Here is a 13,894-nt window from a genome sequence, read left to right as displayed (position 1 = left end):
CAAGACCGGCGACAAAAATCGCCTGGTTATCGACTACAGCCAGACCATAAACAGATACACCCAGCTGGACGCATACCCCCTCCCCCGCATATCGGACATGGTCAATGAGATTGCACAATACCGCGTATTCTCGACCATCGACCTCAAGTCGGCCTACCACCAACTCCCCATCAGCCCGGAGGACAGCCAGTACACCGCCTTCGAGGCGAATGGCCGCCTCTACCAATTCCTTAGGGTCCCCTTTGGTGTCACCAACGGGGTCTCGGTTTTCCAACGGGAGATGGACCGGATGGTTGACCAGAACGGACTACAGGCCACTTTCCCCTATCTCGATAACGTCACCATCTGCGGCCGCAACCGGCAGGACCATGACGTGAATCTGGAGAAATTCCTCCGTACGGCCCAACGGCTGAACCTCACCTACAATAAGGAGAAATGCGTGTTTAACACAGCGCGCCTTGCCATCCTTGGCTGTGTAGTAGAGAACGGAGTCATCGGCCCCGACCCCGAAAGAATGCGCCCCCTCATGGAGCTACCCCTCCCCCACTGTCCAAAAGCACTTAGGAGAACCCTGGGGCTTTTCGCCTACTATGCCCAATGGGTACCCAATTATGCGGACAAAGCCAGACCCCTCCTGAAAACCACATCCTTCCCCCTCACGGAAGAGGCGTGCGCGGCCTTCTCCCTCATTAAGGGAGACATAGCCAAGGCCACAATGCACGCAGTGGATGAGTCAATCCCCTTCCAAGTGGAGAGCGATGCATCCGACTTCGCCCTAGCCGCTACCCTTAACCAGGAGGGTAGGCCGGTAGCCTTCTTCTCAAGGACCCTACAGGGCCCCGAGACCCGACACTCGTCGGTCGAGAAGGAAGCCCAGGCAATTGTGGAGGCAGTACGGCGCTGGAGGCACTACTTGGCAGGCAAACGATTTACCCTCCTCACCGACCAACGCTCGGTTGCCTTCATGTTTAATAACAAGCTGAGGGGCAAGATCAAGAACGACAAAATCTTGAGGTGGAGAATCGAGCTTTCCACCTATGATTATGAGATCTTGTACCGGCCCGGTAAACTGAACGACCCCCCTGATGCTCTTTCACGCATTACATGCGCCAGCGCGCAAAGTGATAGACTTCAGACCCTCCACAATGACCTCTGCCACCCCGGAGTCACCAGACTCTACCATTTCATTAAGGCCCGCAACCTGCCATACTCCATCGAGGAGGTCAGGACCATGACCAGGAACTGCCAGATCTGTGCTGAGTGCAAACCGCACTTCTATAAGCCGGACAGAGCAAGCCTGATCAAGGCCACCCGCCCCTTCGAGCGTCTGAGCATCGACTTCAAGGGGCCCCTACCGTCATCCGACCGTAATGTGTACTTCCTCAACATCGTTGATGAGTACTCCCGTTTCCCCTTTGCCTTCCCCTGCCCAGACATGACCAGTAACACGGTCATTAAATGCCTGAACAAACTCTTCGCCTTGTTCGGGTTCCCGAACTATATACATAGTGACCGGGGCGCCTCCTTCATGAGCGAGGAACTCCGTCAGTTCCTATTGGAGAGGGGTATTGCAGCAAGCAGGACCACCAGCTACAACCCCCGAGGGAACGGCCAGGTGGAAAGAGAGAACGCGACGGTATGGAAGGCCACCCTCTTAGCCTTAAAGTCTAAGGGCCTCCCAACCTCCCGCTGGCAAGAGGTCCTCCCGATTGCGCTGCACTCCATCCGGTCACTACTTTGCACTGCCATTAACACCACCCCCCATGCTCGAATGTTTGTCTTCCCCAGGAAGTCGACTACGGGAACCACCCTACCAACCTGGCTGACCTCTCCGGGACCCGTCTTGCTGCGAAAGCACGTGAGGGCCCATAAAACGGACCCCCTGGTCGAGAAGGTGAACCTCCTGCACGCCAACCCCCAGTACGCCTATGTGGCTTACCCAGACGGACGGGAGGACACTGTCTCCTTACGAGACCTCGCACCCTCACCCCCCCCCTCCCAACCCCCCGAGTCCAGCCGAGGTAGACGGCATGCCGGAACCCCACGAGCCTTTGCCGACTACGCAGACACCAGCTTTAACACCGGATAATGTAACACCGCCGCTGCGACGATCGGAGAGGCTAACGAAGCCTCCGGACAGACTGACATACCAGAGCTGGTAATACACTTCACCCCGCCGGACTCTAATCTAAACAAGGGGTGAATGTGGTAAACCACTGTTATAGTTATCACTGTATATTGTTCTCACTGTTCTCACTGTCACATCACTACACGAGGTCGCCTCTTGTCGCACTGTTATACCTGGGCTGACCACCTCCGACTCCGCCCATTACCTGCCCAGGTATAAAGGTAGCTGACTGGCTAGTATTCCTCCCTGTTGGATCGGATCACCCACGAGGGTGGGCTCTGTTATTTAGCCAATAAAAACCTTCAGTTACGTTCTTAACTCGTCGCCTTTTATTGGACTAATTGATAGGCATATCAGTAATCACAGCTCTGTCATAGTGGGGAGGCACCAATTTCCGCAGCAGCTGGCTGTAAAGCAGCATTAGTGGAGGCTTGTGAGCTGGTCTCTTTGTCTTCTCAGCTGCCAAAGGTGCAAGGCACTTAGAGATTATGAGGTGGAGGAGGATTAAATATAAGTTACAACACCAAATTAATTTCATAAATGTTAGCACTTTTTGATGTCCTGCACAAAAAAATCCTCCAGTTTTCCTTTTAGAAGACCTCTTACTGCAACATGAATTCCATGTTTGTGGAGAGAGTGGTATGCTGCAAGGGAATGGAGTTAGTTTTACAAGCTCTAGTTTACTCTATTGGTGCATTCACACTACAATAGTTAGCATCGGTGCAAACTGGTTTTGCTTTTGTGCCAATTCTAAACATGTGGAGGTAGAATTTCTGCTTTGGGCCCAATTGGGAAATTGCACCCAAAATGCGCTTGAAGTTGCGCTAGTTAGGTTAGGCTTCAAGTTTCCGCTAAAATTTATTTGCATAATCACAAATGTAAAATTTTTCATGAAGCAGCGTTTCCTCAATGTAATCACAGTTGTGTCGTAACGGGGAGGTACCAATCGCAACAAATCGGACAGCGTAATAGAATGTAATTGTCTTTTTTCCTTTCCATAAAAAGTATTCCTTGATGTATTTAAGAGTGGTAATACAGCTAAAAATGGGTTTATCATCAAAAATATACATTTTTAATAAGGGTGCCCAATCCTCCACCTGTGAGTAACCCAATTTAAAATCACTGAAAATGACTCAAATAAAAACGATACTGAACCATTTAAGTTTCATTGTTGATATGAAAAAACTTTTGAAACGTGTCAGTGCGCCTAAGAAAATGAGCGCAATTTGAAGAACCTTCTTGAACCAGCGCAATCAGCGGAACCTCGCAATATCGACCTGGGGGCGTGGCCAGTTTTGTCCGTGGGGTCTAATTCAGGCGAATTGAATCTTGAACCAGCATAAAAGATCACGGAAAACACGAGCGTGAGTGGTTTTGGGCATAGCTCACGTTTAAAATTCCCCAATCTTTTGAGCTGTTTTAGCTGAGTCCGCCTGGATTGTGAATGGAAACAAGTGGAAACTCAAGCTCGTGGGATGTAAATTGGGTGTCAGCTGTCTCCAAGTGAAGTGGAATGAGACCACCTCCTCTCATTTGGCTTTGCACTGACTCCACACCCTAAAACTGCCATTAATGTTGCTCAGGGATTAACCAGGAGTTGCACTTATATTGGTGTGAAAAATGTCATATTACAGGAAACTTTCTGGTATCCGGCACGGACGGGACCGACGTGTGCCGGTTCATCAACAACTCCGGATAACCGAACGCTATAGTAAAAGATACGGAGCTCAGAGCTCTGTATAAAACAACAAACCCTGTTGCTCAGCTTCAAAACAATCGGCACAAGTTACAAGCGTCTCTGTAGCTTAGCAACAGCTTCAGCTACACCCTTGCACAGCAACAAATGGAGTAAAAAAAAAAGTAATAAAAGTAAAAAAAAGTTACCTGAACCGACTCCTGAATTTTGCCGGTGGATAGAGCGTCCTGGTTATTTAGGGGCTGGTTAATCGAAAGTTTCCTGTATTTCAGTCCTGGAACTACCTGTTTACAGTATACGGTACTTTTGACTTGTACAATTTGTTTTTGCAAACCTTGTGTCTGAACCCATGTAGCACTGATCAATCTGAATTAATAAGACTGTGACCTCCTTTCTTTTTATTACAGACGTGGCAGTTCAGCTCTGTCTTCTCTACTGTTGACAACTGGAGGTTTAATGACATCCCCAGCATGGCAGAACATCTGAAAACCTGTTCATACTATGTGACAGAGCGTAGGTCAAAGCCGGTCCCTCTCATCAATATGTGCAAGTCTCAGGAGTCGGAACAAAATAAAAAGAGCCTTATTGATATGTTTAGTAGGAAAAAAGCAGGAAATAGATTTTCCAGTCTGATTGTATGAAGTTTTAGTGTTTTGATCTTGATTTCGTTACTGTTTCATTCAATACTCTTAACTGGTAAGTAGATAGCATACAGATTACATTTAGGTCAGCTAAAATCTTTCTATTTTAATTGTATTACTATAAACCCTAAGCTACTTGAAAGTTGTGTTTTATTTGTCACATAAAGCTTAGAGAGGAATGACAATGTTGTGGCATGATATATATGAGACTCAGGACTACAGTTCTACACTTGCATAATAAGGCAGGCGGCATAAAAAAATAGTTTAAAACCGGACTTGTATGTGAGAGGTGTGTCATGTGGCTGTATCAGTAGGAACAAATGGGGCATAGTAATAATCTACTTACATCAGGAGTTTGTTTTTATAGTCAGAAACTGATTATGATCAGATAATTTCATGTCAGAAATTTTAAAAGTATATTATTGTTAGCACAGAACATGGATCTGCCAACAGGTTTCACCCCTGTGTAGTATGTTAATGGTATTCCTACACTTCTCAACATTGTGGATTTTTGATGATGCTGTCTCGGGAAAATTCAGAGTAGAAGCTGGACACGTTGAATGGGGGAGTGGAGGTAACTCAATCTGGTTTGCTCTCGTACATCTTTTAGTGGTTGGCTACAGAATGATCTGGGAGCAGGATGCTTTCCTCCTGATTGCCTGTGTTCTCGGCTGAGAAATTGTGTAGTGGTAGCATTAGGAAGGGGAAAAAATATTTTTAATAAAGTTTCTGCTGTATTAAAATGAAAAGGCAATTGTGCTTTTTAAGAGAAATGCATTTGTCGTAGCACTACTGAGATATTATGAGGTGGCCTTCTAAGGCTGGGGGTTAAGGTGTCCAAAAGGAATCTTTCCTTGCTTCAAATTCATACCACACTTAACCTGGGAGTCCTTGTTGACACTGGAAAAATAACTTTCATTCACAGAACAGCTATCTCCCACCTTAATGACCGGAATTTTAAAAGATGTTTTGTTTTAAGTGAAAATAATGTGGCTGTGCAGAAGCTGAGCTTTTATATTCCTTAACAATGGTATACCACACTGGAGACCATGTGGGATACTCACCATGTTTTCTTTAACACGAATGCCAGATTTACACAACAAGCAAATATGATTTAAAATTGAGGTTTGTGCTGATGGATAAGTGGGACACAACCAAGACTGGAATGTCCTGCACAATGCAGGATATTTGAGAACTATACTCTCAGGTATAACATGGATTAGTTGCAGGATAAAAGTCCTTTTATATTGCAAATTCATCTAATCTTTATTTTTGTTTTTTTCAACTGTTGTGCTGCTGTAAAGTTAACTCTCGGCTGGTGTTATCTGGTGCAGGTCATTTTTACAATTTTTCTTCAGAGTGGGGGTTAGAAATCAAAGTCGAGTGTCGTGACGGTCAATCTTTGATGTACAAATTAGCTTCTTACTATTTCAGAGAAGGTCAGCTTGGTTTAACTGATACTTAGCTGGGACCCTTGTCTGTGAATGTTGTGGTTTGCAACTTCCTACCTTGGTGTGAGGTCATAGTATATGCTGATATTCTTGGTGCCCTCAAGATTGCATTAGAGTGTGCTATCCTTCAGATGATATGATGAACGGAAATCATGTCTGTCTGTTACAGTGGTTCAGTTGAAAGTTGAAGATGGCAATATTCAAAGAAAGATCAGGAGTTCTCCTGCTGTCCGAGACAGCATTCCTTCCTCAAGCAGCACCAGCAAAAAGCACATTTATTGGTCAATCACCTCAGCTGGTTGTGGGACATTGGTGCATTTTGCCTACATAACAATAGTTCCTGCACTTGAAAAATAATTGTTTAACATGTTTCAATATGCTAAGGCACTATGAATGAAAGTATGTTATTAAAAACATATCATCATTGCTATCAGTGATGCTTGCATTATTTTACACAGCATTTGCGCTCTAGTGATGAGCTGAGCATTCAGTTCATAGTGTTATACGTACTAGTAGTTGAGGCAAAGACCATTGCCTCTGTTGAAGGAAATGTGGATAAACATTTGAAGCAGAGGATGATATAGGGCTGTAATGTGAGAGAAGAGGGTTCAGTTTGGGATTGCTGCAGCCAAGAGCCACCACAGACCTGATATTTACCGAGATGCAATCTCGGAGTGGGGTGGGAACCTGGAAGTGTGGATTTCCAATTCCAGGGCGTGTTTGATTTTTTTTTGCCAGGTTTCCCGCATGACAGCCAGCCTGATTGACAGGCTGTCTGTGGCAGGAAAGGCTGCAGGTAGGTTTAATGGTGGGGGGGGGGGGGAAGAAGAGATCACGGGGCGGGGAAGAGATGTGGGGTGGGGGGAGCGGAGAAATCGTGGTGTTGGGGTGAGCGAAAACATCGTGGAGTTCGGGGGAGCGGAGCGGGGGTGTCGGTGATCATGGGGGGAGATTGGGGTGTCAGTGATCATGTGGGGGGTCGCGGGGAGATCGTGGAGGTGGGGTCGGACAGATCGCGATGGGGTGGGTGGGGGTTTACAGGGTTAGCTTGTTGGGCCTGGAGGAAATACTCCTGCTCCTCCAGGCCCACAAGCAGTGCTGTAAAAGCACTTGCCTTAAGGATACAGCCCTTCGTGCCTCCTTTTACCTGCCAGGTTTCCCAAGGCCTGGGAAACCTGGCCGACATGAGTTAAAAATAGAAACCTTGTTAAAATGGAGGCATGCAGCCTCCTTAAAAGGTTTCAATGACCGACTCGCTTCCTGAGAGCGGATTGGTCACCCGGCCCTCGTCCCAACTCCATTAAAACCGGAAGTGAGAGGGTTTGATGCGGCTAGAGTTTGGATCTGAAATATTTAGTATTTTAACTTCCCACCTGCCCCAAACCAACCCATTTTTGGAGATTAAAATGACCCCCAATGGGTCAAATTACCTCATTCAGTGCTGTAAACTTTTATGGTTCTATTGAAGATCTACTATAAGTGAGAATCCAGAATGCATAAATCCTGGATGAGTTGTGAACAGATCATTCTGAGAATTTACTGTCATGCAATATACATTGAACAGAGTAGTGAAAAATGAACCAACGTGACAAATGTGCTTCAGAGGTTTAATAGTTTACTTGTCAGTACAGTTTATACTTTAAATACTGAAGAAAACTTTACTAGTTGGCAGGACAGAAAGGAAACAGAAGTGACCATACCCTGTGTGTACAATAACAATTATATTCATGACATTGTTACTATAGTGTTTTAATATTCAAATTTTGTTAATGTTTGTAAAATCATCATATGCCAAAAGATGTAGCAAACAAATTTATTTAATAACCTTCACTTGCACTGTCGATCTTCTTTCTTGTCTAGTGGGGAAAAAACCTCCATTTCCAAGACTGTGGTTACATTTTCTAGAATATATGACCTTCCATTTTGCTTGTAGACTGTGCTTATTAGAATGCTGAAGTATCACTTAAAGCACCGCATGTTTCACTAATCTCAAATGCCCTTTAACTGAACTGCTGGAGCTGAGCATACATGAGACTGAATCTTCTCTGTCAGGGAATGATGCAAATTCCACCATTGTCCAAACAACATATCTGGTACTGGCCAACCAAAATGATTTAAGCACTGACTACATACCAACAAAAAGAACCAAGGTGCATGGGCTCCAGGAGATAGATTTCTAGATAATACTAACCTAAATTATTAAGTACGAGGAGATTTAACTGGACTTTTGTATTGCAGCTGTGAACAAGCAATCATGTTTCTCCTGACTATAGTGCAAGAACTACCACATCTAGCTAAGGTTCCAGTGGCTGTGTGGAGTTGTAGCTATTTGCATTGTGATTAAATGTGTTCAAGTTCAGTCCAGTCTCTGCCTGCACTGCTGAAACTTGGGGGGAATTTATTCCATTTAAGTTACTGAATGATAAGGGAATTTAAGTCCCTGCCCTTCAGAGTGACTGGCTGGTTGGCATGATTGCAGTCTGCAAGTTGGGAGATTTTGCCTGTTGCCCTCTACTGGTGTTGGCATCCAAAATCTTTTGACTCTATGCAAAGCTTTCCAAAGTTTTAAGCTCTGTATAGCAAAACTTTAATTCAATAAACTATAAAGCAAATACTTTAGTATAGTATATGTATTTTATTAAACTTTATCTTAATGAAGATTTTCTAACAGACAATAAAGTAATAGGCACAGTATTGCACATTGTACGGAATTAATTATACACATTTCACAAGTATGTTGAATGATGCTCGTGTTTCTTCTCACTGTTTTGTTGACTTGTATTTGGTTTTAGTACACACAATATAAGTTTGCGACATGCAACTTACTTTTGTTCATTATACACACACACAATCTATAATACAATGCATTGATTTTACTTCCCTATTACAGTTACATATTACATTGCGTGGCTCTCAATTTGCTCATATCCTTAGCAGTGTGACTTGTCCCATTTACTATTTTTATTGCTCCATTACAAAATAGAAGTGATGACCCAAGATATGGGCGAAGTCCATCACTATTTTCAGTATATGTGAGAGGGGGGAAGGGAATACAGCTCTTTTTTTTAGATTCATGCCATCATCGTGTGCTGTCATATTGACTTGATATTCTTTGTCAGGAATGTGAAGCACCTGTCCATCCACCTAAAGGGAAACCTGGAACTTAATTTCCCATCGTACTTTATTATTGTTATTTCTGATTGTTACCCATAAGATAAGTATTTGCTGCAACTGAAAAAAAAGCTGTGGAGCTCTGTAGTTCTATAGTGACCAATAAAGTCTTAGTGTCAATATCATTCGGTTTATTTTTCCTTTCTGATTTTAAAAAGAACCAGTGAAAAGGTAATGTTATACTGATGGGAAAGTATGTTGTAATTTTTTCTGAACTGGTAAGTATACACATATATATTTAATTTAGAAATAAAAAGATCAAACATAGAAATTATAAGTTGTGGATAGTAAAATTTGCAATGAACAATTTTAGGGAAAACTGAAATTGTTTTAATTTCTTTTTAGTATCTGACAGACTAATTAACACTAATAACTGTTCCATATGAAGAACCATTGTTAAATGCCAATTTCTTCCGATATTTCTTACCTTCTCCTGAAAATGTAAACTTTTACTAAAGTACAGTTTCATGGGCATCTGGGCCCCTCCAGTACCTTGCTCAACTGACCATTCTTCATGTATGTGTCAACATAGAGAGACCCAGTTGGTTATTTGACTGTGGAGGGCATCATAGTCAAGTCTGCTCCCTTTCTTACCCAAACTCAAAACATGCATTAGATAGTGATCAAGAGAGAACCATGGCTGATTTTGCACCTCCCTAGCCCAAGAAGCCAATTATAGTATCCCAATCTCTGCCTCCCACTAGGATCAGCTAACTCGGCACATATCAGGCATTGAACCGAGGATCTTCTGGACTTTATAGCTTTGTGCCATTAAGTCACAAGAAAGCTGTTTGTAAAAGTAATATATCAGGAAAGAATTTGCCAAAGTCAAAGATGTAGACATAATTTTTCTGACAGGGATTTGAGGGTTAACCCTCTCATCACATAAATACAAAATTCATCTGCCTTTATTAAATAGGAATTCAGAAATCTTAATTCTATGCAGCATTTGAGATGTCCATTATGATAGGGCACAATATAATTGTTAATTAAGTCAAACCTTACAATAGATAAATGTCATTAAATTCATTCTGGTTCATTTTTTCAATGTTCATTACTATGGGTCATTTAAATTCCGACTCTGGTGGACTATCTCTAACCAAGAATTTCCTGAACTCTTTCAGAATTACAGTCTAGAGTTACTTGGAAAGGCTTACCCAGAGCACCTGAAAGAATTGCTTTTGCCTCACTGTTTTCAATTTCTGGGACCTGAGTTCAAAGCCAACTACTGTAAATCTGATGAAGATCTCTTCTCTCTACTGTCTATACTATTTCTATGTAAAATCAGCTTGGGCAGCTGCAACTCAATTCCAAGTAGGCATTGGCCTCCAGCACAAAAACTGGCACTAAATTGTCACTCACTCAGAAAGGCCCCAGGTACTGCAGGTGTGGAAATGTCATACAGGTGCAAGAGGGTTTTTCTAAAGCTAGAGCAGCATAGAGGGAGTTTTATTCTGCACTTATCATGTACTCTCAGTTCAGATATAGTACAAGTTATCTGTAATGGAAAAGGGATCCATTTTGCAATGCCAGCATCCATCACCAAAAAATGTTTAAAAAGAAAAAAACTGATTTTCACATGAAGCAAAAGTGACCCCCAAATCTCTTTTATTTTAAAAGGTTTCTTGAACAATTCTTCCTATTAAAACCAGCATCACTCGATATTTCTGCAGCAATTATTAATATCCTACAATCTAAAGGCTTTTAAAATGCGTTCTTGGTGGAACCTAACCTTCCTCATTTGCCTAGTCATCTCTCCCCATCCTCGATTTTAATCGCTCCACCATTGGCGGTCGTGCCTTCAGCTGCCAAGGCTCTAAGCTCTGAAATTCCCTCCCTAAAACTCTCCACCTCTCTTTCCTCCTTTAAGACACTCCTTAAAACCTACATCCTTGACCAAGCTATTTGGTCATCTGCCCTAATATCTCCTTACATGGTTCAGTGTCAAATTTTGTTTGATAACGCTCCTTTGAAGTGCTTTGGGATGTTTTACTATGTTAAAGGTACTATATAAATACAAGTTGTTGATTATTTTTTAGGTAGTAATAGAGTTAGGAGTAATTTACTCAGAGCCATTTACAATGTTGGGAGTGACCAATCTGCCAACAGAAACAGAGTTGAATTGGAAGTTGTAGCTTTGGAAATATGTAATAAAACAGGAAATACAATAGTGTACTTAGGGACAGTAAAACATTAGGAGTAATTTCAAAGCAACATAAATGGGAGACTGTAAGAGAGCTGAATCTGGAATAAATTCAATGTAAGTACTTATATCAATCCGCTCAGTGTCTCACATTTGTAATGAGATTCGCTTATTTCAGTTCGACAATGTGGCCCATTTTGATATAGCTCAATCTTAAAGAATAAACACAGACCCATATGTTTAAATAAGTTTGCCATCAGTTTCACTTTTTGAATTGATCATAAGAACATAAGAAATAGGAGCAGGAGTAGGCCATACGGCCCCTCGAGCCTGCTCCACCATTCAATAAAATCATGGCTGATCATCGACCTCAACTCCACTTTCCCGCCCGATCTCCATATCCCCTGATTCCCTTAGAGTCCAAAAATCTATCTATCTCAGCCTTGAATATACTCAAAAACTCAGCATTCACAGCCCGCTGGAGCAGAGAATTCCAAAGATTCACAGCCCTCTGAGTGAAGAAATACCTCATCTTGGTCTTAAATGGCCTACCCCTTATCCTGAGACTATGCCCCCTAGTTCTAGACACTCCAGCCAGAGGAAACAACTTTTCAGCATCTACCCTGTCAATCCCCTTCAGTATGTTTCAATGAGATCACCTCTCATTCTTCTAAACTCCAGAGTATAGGCCCAATCTACACAATCTCTCATCATAGGACAGCCCTCTCATCCCAGGAATCAATCTAGTGAACCTTCCCTACACCACTTCCAAGGCAATTATATCCTTCCTTAGACAAGGAGACCAAAACTGTGCACAGTACTCCAGGTGTGGTCTCACCAAGGCCCTGTACAACTGTAGCAAAACGTCCTTACTCTTATATTCCAATCCCCTTGCAATAAAGGCCAACATGCCATTTGCCTTCCTCATTGCTTGCTGTACCTCCCAACATTTCCCTGAACTTGACAGCTATGGCAATTGGTGGTGGGTGGGGGCACTATGGAGATGCTCTGGCAATGGTCACAAGAAGCTAGGAGTATTTTCCTTGCAGGCGACAAAGAGTTGATTTTGAAACAGTTTCCATGGAAACAAAAATAGGGCTGAAGGCAATTTCCTACAGGCTATGAGCAGTTATGCTGGGAAAGCTTTCTGAGGACGGCGATAGGTGTGGGAAGAAGTTTCGCCGATACAGTAAGTCAGACGTTTCAGTTCTGAGCGTGACACCCTCTGAACAGTCAGCCACACTTTGAATATAAAGCTTCGTAACTCAGCTTCCCGGCAATAATTTGCTTAAAAAAATAAAAGAACAAATGTGTGACCCTTCAAAGCAGGCCGTGAAGGCACAGCCAATGTAGCGGCACCTTGAGCACTCGCCTGAGTCTTCACCATCAGAAAATCTTCCCGAGGTTTGCAAATTGGAATCGGGATGGGGACGTTTTCATAGTGAAGGTGATAGTTACAATTCTCACGGCGAGTTTCAGTGGGGACACTTAATAAGATTGGGAGAAGCCGCGGCGGGGTGGGGATGGTATCAGCGGCGGAACTGGTTCCGCTTCTGGTTTGTTGGTTGCCGGGGGGGGAATGATATCAGCGGCTGGAACTGGTTCCGCTTCTGCTCTGTTGGTTGCTGGTGGCGGGCTGTTTGAAATTGACCAAGTGCGGATCCTGGGGACCAGGGTTTACATTTAGCTCCAGGCGGCTCGGGCAACGTTAGCGAGCAGCCCGGAGCTTTCCCAATTCCCCGTTTCAGTTTAACACTGCCGAGACCATGTTACTATCCTGAAATATCAACGGCCGCCGCCGATCGGCACTTCCCGTGAAATTGAATGATTGTTTGTTTCCGGAGGCTTTGCTAAGTTACTTTTTTTTTATCCGAATGAGAATACGATATAATTTAAATAACTGGGAATATATGAAATACCGATTGAAAGATTTCAAGGAACAACGAAAGCAGTGCAAGAGGATTTGACACGCGAGGGTTGTGAATTTGAAATGTATTCATTGTTTAGCTGTTCGAATACAGTGAACAGCAAATTAAATGTGATCCATTGAAATTAATTTATGATATACCGATATAAATGTGTAAGTATGGAAAGAAAGAGAGAGGTAAAAGTGTGTATATATTCTGTACGGAATGTAGTCATTTTGGAAATCGGGGGTGAAAATGAAAAGGCTTTCGGAGACTTGGCGTCAAAAACGCCGCGTTGATCAGCCCGTGAGTTTACAGCTCAAATCCGCAAAAATGTCCAACAAAGAAACCGCTCCAGCCATCAAGTGTCAGCAAAGATTTCTGGGACAACACCGAGTCGCTATCAGAAAGCAATGGTAGGAAACCCTGTTTTTTTTTAAATTCTCTCTTGGAATGTCGGAATGCTGGCAAGGCAGGTATTTATTGTCAATCCCTAACTGTTTGGCTTGCTAGTCCGCTTCAGAGGGCATTTAAGAGTTAACTATGGTGTGGGACTGGAGTCACATATAGTCTAGACCGGGTAGGGAACAGCAAGTTTCCTTCCATTCCCATTAGTGAACCAGTGTTTTTTTTAGGACAATCTGATCGCTTCATGGCAACTTTTTATTTCCAGATATTTTAAACTGAATTCATGGTAGGATTTGATCTCCTGTTCTCTGGATTATATTAGTCCAGGCCCCTGTATTACTAGTCCAGT

General features: G+C 43.1%; 2 protein-coding genes across 5 annotated transcripts in view; both read left to right on the top strand.

The window, feature by feature from the left end:
* LOC147107642 (F-box only protein 40-like) overlaps positions 1-6,343 on the top strand; it is a 39,124-nt gene extending 32,781 nt beyond the window's left edge. For all 4 annotated transcript variants that reach the window (XM_086006844.1, XM_086006842.1, XM_086006843.1 and 1 more), the window contains one exon: positions 4,232-6,343. In XM_086006844.1, coding sequence (XP_085862970.1) covers positions 4,232-4,465 — 234 coding nt within the window. In that variant the 3' untranslated portion in view covers positions 4,466-6,343. The remainder of the gene's footprint in view (positions 1-4,231) is intronic.
* A 562-nt stretch (positions 6,344-6,905) lies between these two features.
* The window catches only part of polq (polymerase (DNA directed), theta), a 90,488-nt gene continuing 83,499 nt past the window's right edge, over positions 6,906-13,894 (top strand). Inside the window, exon 1 of the mRNA XM_086006838.1 lies at positions 6,906-13,553. Within this exon, the coding sequence (XP_085862964.1) occupies positions 13,393-13,553 (161 nt within the window). The 5' untranslated portion in view covers positions 6,906-13,392. The remainder of the gene's footprint in view (positions 13,554-13,894) is intronic.

The sequence above is a fragment of the Somniosus microcephalus genome, chromosome 14 (genome assembly GCF_052327205.1).
Source record: "Somniosus microcephalus isolate GS21.2 chromosome 14, FLI_Smic_1.0, whole genome shotgun sequence".
NCBI classification, from domain to species: domain Eukaryota; kingdom Metazoa; phylum Chordata; class Chondrichthyes; order Squaliformes; family Somniosidae; genus Somniosus; species Somniosus microcephalus.
This window is presented reverse-complemented; position numbering and strand designations above follow the sequence as displayed.